This window comes from Medicago truncatula, chromosome 2, assembly GCF_003473485.1.
Source record: "Medicago truncatula cultivar Jemalong A17 chromosome 2, MtrunA17r5.0-ANR, whole genome shotgun sequence".
Classification (NCBI taxonomy): domain Eukaryota; kingdom Viridiplantae; phylum Streptophyta; class Magnoliopsida; order Fabales; family Fabaceae; genus Medicago; species Medicago truncatula.
In genome coordinates, this window is record NC_053043.1 from 5,579,351 (window position 1) to 5,597,199 (window position 17,849).

Here is a 17,849-nt window from a genome sequence, read left to right on the forward strand (position 1 = left end):
TGATTGCATGGATTTTCAAAAGTTTTAAAACAAATTGATTTCATGAGTTTAGAAAACAACTGCTTATAAGATGGCCACAATCTATTTGCGAGGGTTTTGGGTGACCGTTGGTAACTTGGTATCATATTTTTTTTTCATCATAATCAAATGATATATATATATATATATATATATATATATATATATATATATATATAAACCATTATTTACACTTGAATAGAAGCAAGCAGGCAACAAGTTTTGCCCCCAAGCTTTTTTGGATGGCAAAACCAAAAAGGGTGATTTTCCTTATGTTAACCCTATGGTGACTAAGAGAATTGGTCCTTGTAATCTGAAGTTCAGACGTGAAGTAAGTATAATTTAGTCAAGAATTATTCGCACATGAATCAAACCCGAATTCTTCTGAACAATTTGTTCTTTAGTTGATTATGTAAAATGCGTCACATTCTGACCGTTACAAGAAAAGGCGAAATAAGAAAATAAGAAACTGGGTTTTTTTTTAAGGATTGTTTGGAATTTAGACTCTACTTCAGTGCCCTAGTTCTCCACAAGAAATTAACCTTTTTCAAAAAAAAAAAATATGAATGCATGGCTTTTGAGACAATATTTATATAGAAAATTACTTATATAAACACAAATTTGACCACATTGTTTAGACACACATCAAAATACATATCACTTAATTAGGTTACATACTTAAATTTCCATTATTGTGATGTTTAACCCAATCCAATCCAATCACTTACTTATAATCCCTACATCTTCAATTACTAAAAAGGTATGCCGTTATAATCAAACCCTTATAAACTACCAAAGTAAGACCAATCTATTAAGCCTAGACTACAATTTAGGGCGTGACCTAAAACAGAAAAGTAGCAACAACACACATAGGATAAATAATAAAATTTGACCCCATGTACTGATGTAGAAACGTGGGTGGTGTTTCTCCCATGTACATGAGCAATATCTAAACAATTGCTGGCTTTAGAAAGACCTGTCAACGCATTGCTTAACATGTATTGCTAAGGTTGGCATGGATGTTTGACATGACCTACACGAATACAACAAATTGTACCAACTCGACAATTTTCCTTGCTAGGTCCAATCAACTTATCAATAAGTGGGAGTTACATAGTTAGTCCTACACTGTAATTAAACCCATTGGAGTTATTCATATTTTTGCCTCATATATATAACAGATCCTAAACTGAAATAAGAGCTGAGATCAAATCACTTTATCAACAATTACTAGCTATTTTATACAACTTGTTTGTGCGATAAAAAGTTGTATTGTAGTTTATCCTCTCACTAAATCAATTTTACAAATCAAACATTAAACAACTTAAGTTATCTTATGCTTAATTTTTTTTTACAAATCAAACGCACCCTTATGAATCATAACATTAGCACATTTGTCATAACACTTTTTTCTTCCTCTTGCTTAGTAAATTAGTGTGGTCCTCTTTTTGTATACCTTAAACTTTAAAGTACTACATTTCTTTTGAGTATTTAGTTTACTTTACATTAATATTTATTCATTTGTCTGAATTTAAACTCAAAATCTCCAAATCATTTTTTCTTAGTTCAAATCAGTTGAACTATTCATCTTCAATTTATGTAAGTTAAATTGATATTTATGATGAATTTAATTTACATATACTGTTATTGTAAGAAAGATTTGCACATGTGTGAAATGCTATTATATGCACATGTAAAATTTTTGCACAGAAATTATACTGAATAAATTCATCTTTATAATATTTTTTTTTTAATTTGTCATAACCATAAATAAATTAATTGAACTAAGATGGTGAATGGCTGGCTGTCACATGGCAATCGCCTTCAGTTATGAGTCAGCACTTGATAGAGATATTTATAATAATAATGCAAGAAGTTCCCACCGTAATAGAATTCCTCAAATGAATTTTTTTTTATAATAGCATTACTTTTTGGGTTAATTAAGTTGGCAAATAGTCATTTTAGTCTTTAAATGATAGTGAGTAACTACCGTAGTTCTTCAATGTATTGAAATTCTAAAATAGTTCATCATTGTATATTCTGTTAATCAAAACAGTCGTTGGTATTAAAATAGTCGCTCAATAACTCTTTTCTTATAGATGGATTGATATGATAGTAAGTAATTACATATAAGTATTGATATGATAGTAATTAAGTGTATTGAGGACTAATATGATAATATTAACAAATTATTTTAAAGTCAAAATTTGTTTTGACTAGTGTAGTGTACAAGTGACTATTTTGGTATTTCAGTGCATTGATGGACTATTGTGACTAATCGTTGTACATTCAGGAACGAAAATGATTATTTTCTCTTAAACAAATCACTTTTTTTTAGTACTTGTAACATTTTCTTGTAGGAACAAAAATACTGACGGAGAATTTTACAAAGATTAAAAATGTTGATGAAATTTTTACAAGGACTAAAAAGTACGACTTCTATTAGGAAAATATTTATAAAAACTATTTACTTAATTAACCTTTTTTACTAAAAATTGATAACAGTTGAAAAGAAGAAAAAATTAATAGGTTAAACTACACCGAGGTCCTTTAAGCTATTTAATTGTAATAAATTGGTCCTTTAAGTTTTTTTTCGTACCACTTACGGTTTTTAAGTTATTTGATTGTTTTGTTTTAAGTATCTTTCGTAACGCTTAGGTCTTTTAAGTTAATTAATAGTAACTTTTAAGTCCCGAATAACTTATATTGTTGAGATAAAAAATACTCCAAATTTTTCCGGTTAAAAAACTTAAAAACCCTAATTGGCATGAGAAAAACTTAAAACAAATTTATTACAACTTCAGGCGGAGAGTGTGAAGGAGTGCTTTATATTATTACATAACATTGTTTTGCAGGAACACGTTCATGACATTTGGAGATGGCTATTAGATCATATTCATGGTTATTTACCGATTTATTACTACTTCAGGCGAATCATTGGATATGACTCTTGTTGACGACATCTGGCATAAGCATATTCCTTCAAAGGTGTCTCTGTTTGTGTGGCGCCTCCTACGCAACAGACTTCCTACTAAAGACAATTTGGTGCGGCGGAGTGTTCTTCATTCAAATGACATGGCGTTTGCAGCTGGGGTGTGGGAATTTGGAAACGACAAAACATCTGTTTCTTGGATGCACAATCTTCAGTAATCTTTGATCCCATGTGTGGAAATGGTTGGAAATATCTTTGGTTTCTTCCGGTGAGCTTCAACATCATTTCCTTCAGTTTACAAATATGAAGGGCATGCCAAGATTTTCTCATTTATTCCTCAGGATAATTTGGTTTGCTTCCGTTTGGGTGATATGGAAAGAAAAGAATAACTGTGTCTTTCAAAATACGGTTTCTAATCCTTCTATTCTCATTGAAAAAGTTAAGCCAAATTTATTCTTGTGGTTGAAATCAAAACAGGTGTCCTTTAGCTATAATTATCATGACTGGTGGAAACATCCGCTTCTTTGTATGGATGTTCACGTATAATTTATTTTGCCTGTTTTGTTGGTGCTTTCCTACCGTTGGCACCTTGACTTTGTAAATATTCCTAGGTGCTACACCTTTTGCACGCCTTGTGCGGGGTGAATCACTGTTGTTTATAATATATCTCATTTTGGTTAGTTTAAAAAAAATTATTACATCTTGTAAAAAAAAAAAAATATTACAATTAAATAAGTTAAAAGGATATTTGATGTAATTTAGCCAAAATTTATTTCAACTCATACGCCACTATAAACCTTGAGAGAGAGACGAAATAAATGTCATATGTTGATGATATTGTGACAGGAAGAGAGATGGAGGGGAAAAAATTGAAATTTTGGTTGGTACTTAGTATGATTGATGGAACATAAAACATCATAAAATTGACGGTTTAATGCTCCTCAATATGTCGTAAAACTTCTACAGAGAGAGGACTAAAAAGAACAAAGCTGAATTGTTTATTATTGTCAGTTTGTAAGGAAAAAGTTAATACGGTCATGGAAGAATGAGATTGGTTGAAGCTCAGGTAGGGTACCTTAAAAAGGAAAATTGAGAACATGTTGAATTAAATATGTAAAGAAATTGAAGGAATAATCTTCTTGGTCTATGTTTTAATTGTCAATTTAAATCAAAACTACGTAATTCAATTCTATCCAGCAAAGCTAGCTAATTCTAACAAAAAAATGTGTCCTTTTTACTTGGAATGAAAAGAGGTCCCTCTTGATTATATTGCCGTATACCCACTCTGTTTTCAGGTACACTCCATGAAAAGGGTGCATTATTAGTTCTTTTATTGTTATATGTACTTGAGTTTTTTTTTTTTAAGCGGTGCGGCCTGAACATTCAGTTTTGAATAAGTAAAGTGTATGTGGTTTGAATTCTGACTTGTGCATATATAACAACGAATTGTTCATTTTAATTGAGTTCAATTCACTAAGACGTTATTAAGTTTCCAAGGTTGTTAAAGGTTAAAACTATATAAAAAAGTTAATTTTTTTAAAATCGAGTAAATTAGGTTAAAACTGAGTTGATTTCTTCCGATTTTATTACCCAGTTTTAACCAATTTTACACGAGTAAAATTGTTGTCAAATCGCTTTGAATTTCAATTTTACCTAAAATTTATTTTACATACGATTTAACACGAATTTCACACCTTAAAACGTAAAATCTGACAATTTTATATTTTAACATGCGATTTTGACAACCTTGATTATAATTTTTTTTTGTGCAAACCTTGATTATAAGTTATTTGGTTTGTTTGTGAAAGGGGAGGAATTATTAGAAATAATTATATGCTAGCTACCCGTAGAAATGGTAAAATATTTGAAGTTTGGTGTTACAAATTTTTTGTTTATCGAAAGATTTCGGAAACAACAACTTGTTACAAGATGGATACTTTTCTTTAAAAATATAGAAAATTGCAAATGAGTCCCTTAACAACAGCAAACTCACATGATTGAGTGTTTTTTTTTTTTAATAAAAGGACCAAAAATACTAAAAAGAAAGAAAATTGAAGATGAAACTGTCATTACATTATCCAGCAACACCTTTATACTAGCTGTCAGCTCCTCATAAACAATCACCTATCCTTCATGAGAGCATTCTAGTTTAGCCAAGATATTTGCACAAATATTTGCTTTTATGTATAAATGTATATTTGCTTCAAAGGAAGTGGGAACCTATCAGAATCAATAATATCGGGCCACAATTTTCTCATCTCCTCTTTGTAGATGACATCCTTCTTTTCATCAAGGTCAAAAGCTCTCAATTCAAAGTTGTATCATAAATTTTTGATGAGTTCAGCAAAGCATCAGGATTGAAATAAATATATCCAAATCTAGAGCTTTTTTCTCTTCAGGTACTCAGGCAAAAATTCACAAGCTCACGGCAATTTCCAGAATCCGGAGCACTAACTCTCTTGATAAATATCTCGGCTTTTCAATTCTTAAGGGGCGGCCAAAGAGAAGTGACTTCTTATTCATCGTAGAGAAAATACAAAATAGGTTGGCATCGTGGAAAGGCAAACTCCTCAACAAAGCAGGTAGACTGACTCTTGCTTCTTCAGTCTTATCTTCCATTCCAACTTATTACATGCAGCTTAATTGGCTTCCCCAAAATATTTGCGACAACATTGATCAAACAACTCACAATTTTATTTAGAAAGGTAATAATAATAGAGGTGTCCATTTAGTGAATTGGAAAAAGGTGGCTAGCCCGAAGCTAACAAGGGGCTAGGCATTAGAGCGGTAAGAGAAGCAAACACTTGCCTTCTTGAAAAGCTAATTTGGAATATGGTGCAAAAAACAGATAAACTTTGGGTGAATCTGCTTTCCAGCAATTATTGTAGTGGTTCTAATTTTCTCTTCGACGCTTCAGCTCACCGCAATAGCTTGCCTACTTGGTCCTCTATAATCTGTGCTAAAAATGTCCTAAAAAATGGTTATATTTGGAGAGCAAGTTCAGGTAATTCTTACTTTTGGTATAGCAATTGGAGCCCTCTTGGCGTTCTTGGTACTCATGCCCCTTTTGTGGACATTCATGATATTCAACTCACTATACAATATGTTATCACTAATAATGGTCAACACACACAAGTTCTATATGTTGGATCATGGGGGGAGCTCGGGGGACCGTCCACATCGAGACTTGAACAACCGCACAAGCAAGAGAGACACCACACTCTTACCAAAAACCTTAAGGCAATAGGTTTATGGGTCCTCTTACTTATAAGGTGTTCAACCTTTACTATTTTATTCGATATGGGACATATAACTCACACTTGCAAACCAACACTCCCCCTCAAGTGTGAGTCCATCTATTCATCATGCTTCCCCTTCAAGCGGAAGCTCTAACTTTGCCTGTATCGCTGTTCCTGCACAAGGAGCCACTTGTTGCTTGTACCGCCGTTGCGGCTTTCTGCACAACGACCGACTGCCTCGGTTGCATTCGTCGTCGAACCGAAGCTCTGATACCACTGTTGGATCATGGGGGGAGCTCAAGGTACCGTCCACATCGAGGCTTGAACAACCGCACAAGCAATAGAGACACCACACTCTTACCCAAAATCTTAAGGCAATAGGTTTATGGATCCTCTTACTTATAAGGTGTTCAACCTTTACTATTTTATCGGATGTGGGACATATAACTCACACTTGCAAACCAACACTATACACCATCCTCCCCACAACCATAGCAGATGTCATCAACAACACCTGGTTAAGCTTCAAGCTAGTGATTCTTGGAGCTGGATTTGGAGATCAAAAGTCCTTGAAAAATTCAAATTCTTGGTATGGTTGGCTTGTCATAATGTTATCCCCCACTTTATCATTACTTAATCACAGGAACATGGTAAACTCGGCAACTTTCTCTAGATGTGGTGACCAAGATAAAACTTTATTTCATTGTATGCAGGATTGTAAATTTTCTGATGTTATTTGGAAGAAAATTGGCTTCTCATCTCAGCTTTTCTTGTCATCCACTTCGTTGGCTGATTGGTTAAGAGGGGGAGCTAATTGCTCACGTTCAACGGTTTTCCTTGCTGGTTTGTGGTGGATATGGCGGCACCGGAACCTTATGTGTATCAGCAATGAAACTATGTTAGAAGTCCATCTCATCTGTAATATTTTTAGTGTCTATTGTTATAGATTGAAATATAAATGTTATACTAAAATACAACATTTTTATATAAGGTTAAAATAAGGATCTTATACTAAAATACAATATTTTTTATATAAGGTCAAAATATTGTGTCTATTGCTGCAAATTGCTCCTCCTATTATTGTGGATTGTTCATATTTTAATAGGATTTTACTAACTTTTTAATTGATGATTTGAATAACATTATAAATATAACAAAATAATTAAATGAAAGGGTAAATTTGAAAAAGAAAAACCAAACAACTCAAAAGGATTCAAAAGGATGTATTCCCTTTATATATTGTTATAGATCACAATAAAGATTTTTTTTAGGGGGATCACAATAAAGATTAAAACTATCATCAAAATTATGATACATTTATTTTTCCTGAGGGTATTAAGCAATTTCATAAATATACTTTATTCTTTTTTCTCACGTTTTCTTTTTATTTTATATCCTTTATCTTATTTTCTTTCATCTATTTTTCTTTTACAAACCAAACAATGTCTAACAATAATTGTAACAAGATTGAAAATAAGTTAAAAAGTGGTGTATTTTATTTAGTGCGATAAGATATAAACGAGTTGAAAGTAAATAATATTTTAAGGTAATGTGACAACAATATATTTGTTGACTGATAGTTGTAATTCTAATATATGTGTATATTAGAATTAGAAAAATTAAAATATTTTTTTTTATTAATATCTACAAGATGAGATGTGATCGAGAGTGCATGTGTAAGCAAATCATGTTATGTTATGAATGCATATAAATTAAATCAAAGCTAAATTAATTGAATTTTATTTTAATTCCCACAATATATGATATGTATCAGCTTAATTTATTTGCGTTGAAAATTAAAGAAGTTCCACATATAAGGAATTAGAGAAAATTAATGTATTTATAAGTGGCAAAGAGTTTGACCGCATTGATCTGAACTTTTCGATCACGGACATCGACACTAAAAACACAAACTAAATCACTATGTTTTTACATTCCGATCGAGTATATTCAATAGTCGAAATCAATTAAGAAAAACTAGGATATGAATAAATGGTTGAGAGTTTGGGTCCAATAATTCGAAGTTTTGGATCATGAGCCACTACACTATAAACACAAACTAAATCACTATGTTTCTACATTCCAATCGAGTATATTCAATAGTCGAAATCAATTAAGAAAAACTAAGATATGAATAAATGGTTCAGAGTTTGAGTCCATTAATTCGAAGTTTTGGATCATGAGCCACTACACTATAAACACAAGCTAGCCCACAAATATACACAGTTGACCATCTTCCGAAAATGCACCATAAATAAAAGGGATTTTTTTAATAAACTAGTATTTTTTTTTTAATAAACTAGTTTAAACTTTACAATATAAGGTAAAAAAGTGAGTCCAAAAATACATTCATCTTCACGAAAAGATGAATAGTAAAAGGCACGGTTTAACATCACTTAGCCCAATGTCATTTTCACCCCATTAAAATCATTTTCAGAATTTATACCAAAACAAATAAATCATTTTCAGAACCGCATCTCTCTCTCTATAATGCCCTAATTTGATTCATTGCACCTTTCTTTTGTAACAATTTTTTTTTTTAATGAAAGCTTAATTTAATTACGAAGGTTATCTCTGTTTTCAATAATGATACACGTGCACTCGCGCGACACCTGATTAATCAAATGTAAAAATATAGTTAATTTAATTGAGTAGAAGGAATTAATCATCTAAACTAACCTCATTTTTACACATGATTAAACGCGTGTTTGGAAACACATTTGGAAACCCAATACCACTTCCAATGCACTTTTACCGTAAAAAGGCACAAGCTGAAAAACATGGCTTCTACGATAACATGATTTTCTACCGTGTTTTTACATGTTCCAACATCATATCAAACATAATATAAGTAGATGCCATAGGTGTGCATGTAACATTTTTGTCCCACTTTATCCTTATAATAATTTGATTCATCTAAAACATACACCATTAAACCAAAAAAATAATTAATAAAATATAAAGATGCCATATGAGTATGTATCTAGTAGTTTCTATCAGATGTATGAAATGTTTTTTTTTTTTTTTTTAACTTTATAAATACCCAATTCTATGTCCACTTTGCTTTTTATTTATTTTGTGATATCTTCTTCTAGTTGAAATAAGTAGAAAAAAGAGAAAAGAAAAAAACATCAAGAGCTAGCTGAAACATCTCTCTTCTGTTGTAACCTTAATTATATTCTCCTTTTGTTTCCTCACACAAAGGTTAGTGTGAACAAAACATTGAAACACATCTTTTGAAATCCATTCTCACTGCTTCATCTCTTTTGGGATGAATCAAACTTTTTCACTCCAAACCCAGATTTGGTAACATAAGCATCACTAGATTGCATATCAAAAAATCAAAACTTTGAACTAATCAAGTAAATGTTTCAAACTTTTCACTTTTTTATGTTTTTCTTAATCAGACAAAACAATCTTAAAAAACCAAAACTTTGTTTACGAAAACAATCTTAAAAAACATATATTCATTCATACATATGAAATTTTTCATTTTTTTCTTGTTGGTTTAATTGAAATATATTGATTATGTTGTTTTACTTTGATTTTTTTTTTCAGCTTGGAAGCTATGGATTTTCCAAATGAATCCATGTCAGATTCTCCACAGAGAAAGATTGGAAGGGGAAAGATTGAGATCAAAAGGATTGAAAACACGACGAATCGTCAAGTAACTTTCTGCAAAAGAAGAAATGGTTTGTTGAAGAAAGCATATGAATTATCTGTTCTTTGTGATGCAGAAGTTGCTCTTATAGTCTTCTCTAGCCGTGGACGGCTCTATGAGTATGCTAATAACAGGTATCTAAAGGATTCAAAGTTTTCTTCTTTGATCATTTTTTCATTTTTCTTAGAAGCCCTTTTGAGATTTTGTTCATCAAGTTTTTGCTGTTATATTCAAAATGATACTGTTTTTTGGATGATTTTGTGTCATGTAGATTTTTCAAGCTTTCTTTTTTAATCATAATTTCATTTTTCTTGAAAGCCCTTTTGAGATTTTGTTCCTCAATTTTTTGCTGTTATATTAAAAAGGATGCTGTTTGTTTTTAGGGATTTTGTGTTATATACAATCTCAAGCTTTCTTTTTTAATCATATTATAATTTTTCTTGAAAGCCCTTTTGAGATTTTGTTCATCAAGTTTTTGCTATTATATTCAAAATGATACTGATTTTTTTGGGTGATTTTGTGTTATACAGATTTTTCAAGCTTTCTTTTTTAATCCAATTTTCCTTTCTCTAGGAAACCCTTTTGAGATTTTGTTCCAGAAATTTCTTCTGTTATCTAAAAATGATACTGTTTTTTTAGTTGATTTTGTGTTATATAGATTTTTACTCCTATGTGCTTTTTTGGTTTTTCTTTTTCTTTGAAGGACTTAAAACATAAAGAACACATTCATATTTTTTTTTTTTAGCAAAATTACACAATTAGTCCCTTAACTTAATTTTAGATAACATTTAACGATTTAGTCTTTTATGTTATAAAATAACAACATAGTTATCCTTTTTACGAAAAAAATAATCAAAAATTTCAAAAAAAAATTCATCAAATTCATAGACAAACACAAATCTTCATCATACTAGCCTAGAAAATTAAATTTCATTGAAAAAATCTCATAAAAAAATGATAAAATAATGTCATTTTATAACATAAAGGACGAAAGTGTTACCTAAAATTAAGTTAAGGGACTAATTGTGTAATTTTTTTTTTTTTTTTTTTGTGATACAGTTAATTTTTACCTCTTTCTATCTCTATTTTTAACCTTTTTCTTTGAGGCCAAAGAACACTTGTCTTTCATTTCTTCTATTTTGGATTTTTCCTTCTATAAGCTTTTATGATATATATATATATATATATATATATATATATATATATATATATATATATATATATATATATATATTTCTTTCTGTTAAGTTTTTATAGTTCTCGGTTTGTTGGATACATAGATCTGGTTGTGCAATAGATAAAAATAGAAGTAGCAACAATAGGTAAGGATTTTGGGAAGTTATGCAGTGCTGTGAGATCAGCCACTTCCTTCAACTCACACACCATTCTTGTTAATTTTTTCTGTTTCCTTTTTCTCTCTCTCTTACACATCTATGTTTGTGTGTGTGTGGCTATGCTAACAAAGACCCTAAAACAAAAGCTGTCATATATACTCCAATTAGCCCAACCCATCTATCTCCTTGACACTTCCTTAATAACATGTCACTTAGTCTCTTCAAGGAAACCATAGTACAATTTCAATTCATTTCTCAATTTGTCTAATTCAAATTAAATAAAGAAAAAGGATATTTTTTTAGGGTTTGTCAATGACCTATACTATTTGATCATATCAGATTATGTAAAATTATTATCTTTTCTTAGAATAATCCATACCCAGATAAGGATTTTTCCATATTCCAAATACATGAATTAAGTTTTCCCCAAATTTCACTTGGACCCATGTTAAGATCTAAGCCTAGGTCAAATATATGTAACCCTAAAAATTAGGGTTTTATTGGCAATTAAAAAAAATTAACTGGGTTGTAAATAAAAATCAAAACTTTATTTTGTTTGACAGTGGATAAAAAGTTTATTATAGTAAAGAAAAGTGTGGATTAAAGCTGAAATAATTTTGGTTGATTTTGGAACCTTTTATGGAAATGGTGTTTGGTGAATATGGTTAGGGTTTTTAAGGACTAGGATTTGTCTTGGTTGAAAAGAATCTTTGGTCACGTCACACACATGATTTTTCAGTTCTTGACTTCTGACAAAAGAGTAATTTATGTCATGATTTCCCATTCTTGGTTCTCTTTTTCCCTCTTCCATTTGAGCCCTAACATTTATCTTCTATAGTACAAATACACCCTTCTATAGAAAAACAATTTCTTCCAATTCATTCATAGAGTATAATAAATTCTTTTAAAATTAAAGTCAGTGAAATAAGTGATCAACCAATAAGAATCACTGAACTGGCTTATCATATTAATATTTCACCTATTCACCTATGTTGGTATCTCACACTGAGATTTGTGTTATGCTCAAAATCTTGCACGGATATATGTATTTATGAAGTGAAAATTGTCTCAGAAAAAAACAAAGAAAAGGGTTTTTTTTTTTCTTAGGGTAAAGTGAGAGAAAAATGTAAAGATTGAAGTGAGTGAGTGAGGTAAATGGTAGTGGCAGAGACAACGTACGACAATTCAAATAGCCAATGAGAGTGTTCTCAAATTTTGGCTTGTTCCATGTAATGGGAAACGTAACACTATTGTTGTCACTGCTGTTATAGCAGAAGTTGAAATGGACGGTTGTGATGTTGTCACATTTTTTAGATGGAAAAGACTTATGAAAAATATAATAATTTTTTATTCAGTTTTTTAATTGGTCAAGAGTTTTTTTACTGTTTAGATTTGTCAAAAGTTTATGTAACATTGAATATTTGAGTCTTATGTGGGGTTCATCGAGGTGGTTATTTCAATGAGACCTTAGGGCATTAACCATTGAGAAAAGGGTTTGATCCAAATAGTGACCTAGAAATAGTTGAACCAATCATATAGTGGGATCTTGTGCCAGCGTGGCAGTGGTAGCCAATCAGTAGCTCGAGGACATTAAGGTATCAGAAAAGAACATCATGTGTAGAAATTAATAAAAGGGTTTCTTAATATTTTATAATTTTGTAGATATTCCAAAATTAGATATATTATTTTAGTACTTTATTTTATATCACATCCAATCAGATTTTGACATGATGACTGAAGAATGAGATCATTGGATTTTTTTTCTTTTTAAACAGTTGTTTTTAAGGTTCAGAAAATTACCAAGAAATATGGATGATTTGACCATCAACAGAGACAAGTTTTTTTGGTTAATAATCTTCAATGTGTTATGACTATATAAATACTATGATTGACACCTTTGACATGAAATTGAAAATGGTAGAATCATGCTTATGTAAGAACTGACAACCAGAATTCATAGAAAGGTAAAGTATAAACCCAATAAATCAGATTAGTAAAGTAGTAAAAGGTATTTTTTTTAATCATTTCTTTGCTAATTTCGTCCTAGTAATTTTGATTTAATTTACTCAACCTAACACTTACACGCATGTTTTTATGTGTGTGAAAATTGAAAACATATACATCAATGATTTGATATACTCAACAGCTCCAGTTATGATGAATTTACAAAATCATTTTGATGACAAATTGGATACATTTTGATTTTGTCAAGTTTAATATATTTAAAAGTTTTGTGAAGTTTTGATTTTGACATGAAATTGAAAGTCTTGTGGCTTTATGTTTGTTGCGTATGAAACATTACAAAGGTCGTCTCAGAGCAGAACATGCTGACCTCAGTTGGGAAATTTTATTAACATTGCTACATAATTTTGGTGGAATTTCATCAGTGCAGAATTTATTGGATTAACACAAAAGCTCTGTAAAATGAGAGAGGATAGGTTTTTTTTTTAAAATGTAAAAAATATTTTTTAATTGACAGATTATTTAAAATGATTTATTTGAAATGTAAAATATATTTTTTTTTTTATATTTTTACATTTCCCTTCATCCGTACTAGGTAATTTTTAATTTTCAAGCATTTCTTCAATCCTTAAAGCAATCATTCTAAAACAGAAAGTTGATTTGAATTAGTTAGACTTAAAAAAAGAGTTAACTCATTTGGTTGAGCCAAGGGTTTAAAGTAGTTAAGGAGTTAAAAGGTCCCGACTTCGATTCCTGATCTAAAAGAAAATATTAATACAACAATTAACATGTTAGCATTTGTTAACTTTGGTCCCAACACCTTCACTTATATACTTCAACTTTATTAGTACTATTTGATTTCGGTTTTACACGAGTAATATATATATATATATTTTTTTTGGTGTTCGAAGTTCGAATCTTAAATTTTGTATATATTATTCATTGTCCTTACAAACTGAGTTAAGTTCACGGGGACTTACACGTGTAATATTAACAACACAATCATTGGTTTTATCTTAATAACATATTTTCCATTAAAAAAACATATTTTGAAAATCTGATTCCCGCAAGCACTTCTATTATTTGCCTTAATTTCTACAAGGGTTTAATTAAGAGTATCATACTGTAGGCATTTATTTAGATAAAAAAGGTTATGAGGACTATAAAAATTAAGTTTAAAAGCAAATTTTGGTTAAGATATTTGTGTTAGACCCAAAAATCACCTATAATTGAAGAACTGTTTCTTGTTCCAAAGAAAAAACATGACACATTGAGAAAGGGAACCTCCTTAATTTCCTATTTGGATGATTAGATATTGAAGGCTTAGGTTATAAGTACAAAACAAAAATAGTTTTCTTTCCTTTCAATAATATCTTAACCCTGTAATACATCAATTAGTTTCTTAACACCTAAACATTTTAATCATTGCAGTGTCAAAGAGACTATTGCAAGGTACAAAAAAGCATGTTCAGATTCATCTGGCACTGGATCTGCTACTGAGGCTAATGCTCAGGTATTGATTAATTCATTTTTTTTTCTTCATATTAATTCCTTCAAATTAATGGTTGATATTTTATTTAACTATATAAAAAAACTAACATTTATAACCATGATTTCATATATATTCTCCAGTTTTACCAGCAAGAGGCAGACAAATTGCGTGTGCAAATTAGTAACCTGCAGAATAACAACAGGCAAGTCTAACTAACCTTAATGCCTTAGAACTCACTGAATAAGAAAAAGAGAAGAGAGAATTACATTCTTCTCCCTTAAATTACACTTATTTTTTATTTATCTTAAAATTTATACCATTCCCTTAAAAAGTAAAACCATCAGTAACCAAAAAAAAAAAGTAAAACTATCTATTATATTTTTGTCAATTTAACCAAGCTTCTTATGCATATATTTTTCTCTCTATTTTTTGTTCACAGCATCATTAAGATTTAAGAAACCTAACTATCTACTATGAAATAAGTTTTTGCCAAACTATTTGTGCTAATGAAAAAGCTATTTATAGCTGAATTTCAACTTCTAAATTACAAAATCAATAGAAAGGTGTTTCAAATTATTTGTCTCCGGCATTCTACCTCGGCACACTTTATGCTAGGTATGTTCTTTTGTTGGTAATATATTCTATTTTGACTTGTTTAAAAAAAATAAAATTATTTTTCATCGGCTTGAATGTTGCAAAGAAGCAAATTTTTGAAGTGATTATTTAAAGTTTTTGGCTATCCTTAAAATTTTTTTTTTGTAGTAATACTTATTTACTTTTTATGAAGAGAAACATAGATTTCAACACAAGACAATAGTGAAATTCAATTATGTTTAGAGGAATGAGTATAATTTATCCTAAATTTTTTGAAGAGATTTCAATTTTAAAACCACTAATTTAATTTTACAATTGGGGATGAAATAAATTATTATTAATTAACGTAGTTTATGGTCATTTTACAACTCATTTCGAGGGGATTGAGGTCCGTTCCTTGAGTTAAAAGGTCAAACTTAGTCGATAACTCATTACACAAATCACTAATTTGTTGATAAAACAATTTTTGTTAACATAGTTTATGGTCATTTTACAACTCATTTCGAGGGGATTGAGGTCCGTTCCTTGAGTTAAAAGGTCAAACTTAGTACTAAGAGCATCCACAATGGAGACCCTCAAATTGAAGATCTTAAGCGGGTTCCATTTGTACACATCACTTTTTTTATTATTTTATAATAAAAGTACCTAATAGGTACTCGGTCACTCCAATGGAGATCTTCTAACAAAAAGTCTAAATGTGTCCCACCACTAACTCTTATTCATTTAAATTTCAGCACTAACATATTATTTTAATAAAAATGTGTGTGGGGACTACTTAAAGATGGGGGTCTTAAGTTAGACCCCATGTCTTAGAAGACCCCAAATTTTATTCCCACAATGGGAGTACCTATTAGGTACTAGGTCTTAAATGGTGAAGACCTCACCATTGTAGATGCTCTAAGCCGATACCTCATTACACAAATCACTAATTTGTTGATAAAACAATTTTGAAACCATCTAATTAATTTGTAATTTGCATCATCTGAATATCCTTGCTGAAAATGATTAAAATGCAGGCAAATGATGGGTGAATCTTTGGGCTCTATGAATGCCAAGGAACTGAAAAATCTGGAGTCTAAATTAGAAAAAGGAATTAGTCGGATTCGTTCCAAAAAGGTATACATATTTCTTATGTTATCAACCAGTCCTTTCTACAATTTGTTTCATAAGATTCATGATTTTATCTACAATGTTCTGATAAATCATGCATTTTTCTGACTCTCTCCTTTCTTTTTGCTTGCTCTACAATCCAAACATCAACATCAGAATGAGCTGTTATTTGCTGAAATTGAATACATGCAGAAGAGGGTAAACATTTTTTTCTATACACATTAGTCTTCTTTAGTAACAAATTCAAATTATATCATGATTTGTGTTGCCCTAAGTTTCAAATGAAGTATCATATACTAACCTATATGTACACAGCAGGAGATAGACTTGCACAATAACAACCAACTTCTGAGAGCAAAGGTCATTTCTTTTTATCTCTATATCTTTCTTCATATACTTCCTATGTGCAATTTTGATATTTTCAAGTATCTTATGGTTTTATGATTTTGGTGTGTATAGATAGCTGAAAGTGAGAGGAACCATAGCCACCATAGCAATATTAATATGAGTATGTTGCCTGGAGGCACAAACTATGAACCTATGCAGTCTCAGAATCAGCAGCAGCAATATGAGTCTCGTGGATACTTTCAAGTTTCTGGATTACAATCCAGTAGTAGTCAAATGACTGCATTACAACCAAGTAGTCAGTATGCAAGACAAGACCACATGTCCCTTCAATTAGTGTAAGTCCTAATTTATCGCACATTTCACATTCATCCCATTGAATATAATTAGCGATACGTTGGTAAAGAAATAATTAATATAGTCAAAAAATTGAAAGGAGTCCAATAAAATGGACCGAGAAATTTTGAAAAGGTTTGGTATTTAGAAACAAAAATTGATTTTTGGAAAGAAGATTCCAATTTATTTATGTTTTTTTGTAGCTCAAAATTTTATTAGACTATTAACATGATTATATATTTATATTCTACTTCTTCCTACTAACTAGGTTTTAATTTTTTTCTTGTGCAGTTGATATATTTGTGCTTGAGAGAAGTATGAAAGACCTGTAATTTGCTTCCTAGTATATGGTTATGATAATGATGATTATGATGATAGCAGATGAGTGCTAAGAGTAATATATATATATATATATATAAGAAAAATTGAGCAGGGTTTGTAAGTATGCCCTAATGAGTACTATTTAGTGGCTTTGTAGACATTTTAAGACATTTTCCTGTAACTATTATTATGAAATGCTTTCTGATATGTGTCCTAAGATTATGGAAAAGACACATTGAAATGTTTGTCAATATTTGTTTACTTTTCCTATTCTGGTCTCTCACGTTTAATTCATGAATTTTATTTATCAAATAATAAGCCAAAATGTGCAAAAACATGTTTTAATTAATGATAATCTGACTGTAAACTAATAAACAACCACAGACAAAACAGTGGTAACCAACACCACAAATAAATATCGACATAAACCTAAGACACATTCCACATCCCACTCAAATAAGGGGTATTAGAGTGATTTGAAGGCTTATCCAGAAACCATCTTTAA

The 17,849-nt window shown here is 30.4% G+C and overlaps 1 protein-coding gene across 2 annotated transcripts; it reads left to right on the top strand.

The window, feature by feature from the left end:
- The first annotated feature begins 9,233 nt into the window (after nucleotides 1-9,233).
- Nucleotides 9,234-17,595, top strand: LOC25486021 (floral homeotic protein AGAMOUS). Of its 2 annotated transcripts, none has more exons than XM_013607172.3 (9): nucleotides 9,234-9,393; nucleotides 9,748-9,984; nucleotides 14,578-14,659; nucleotides 14,779-14,840; nucleotides 16,249-16,348; nucleotides 16,499-16,540; nucleotides 16,661-16,702; nucleotides 16,802-17,025; nucleotides 17,315-17,595. In XM_013607172.3, exons 2-9 carry the CDS (start codon nucleotides 9,758-9,760, stop codon nucleotides 17,316-17,318), a joined length of 783 nt encoding a protein of 260 aa, XP_013462626.1. In that variant the 5' UTR covers nucleotides 9,234-9,393; nucleotides 9,748-9,757; the 3' UTR covers nucleotides 17,319-17,595. The 2 variants fall into 2 exon arrangements, with proteins under 2 accessions (XP_013462626.1, XP_039686222.1); XM_039830288.1 differs by having other exon boundaries at nucleotides 16,658-16,702; nucleotides 17,315-17,433.
- The last annotated feature ends 254 nt before the right edge of the window (nucleotides 17,596-17,849 follow it).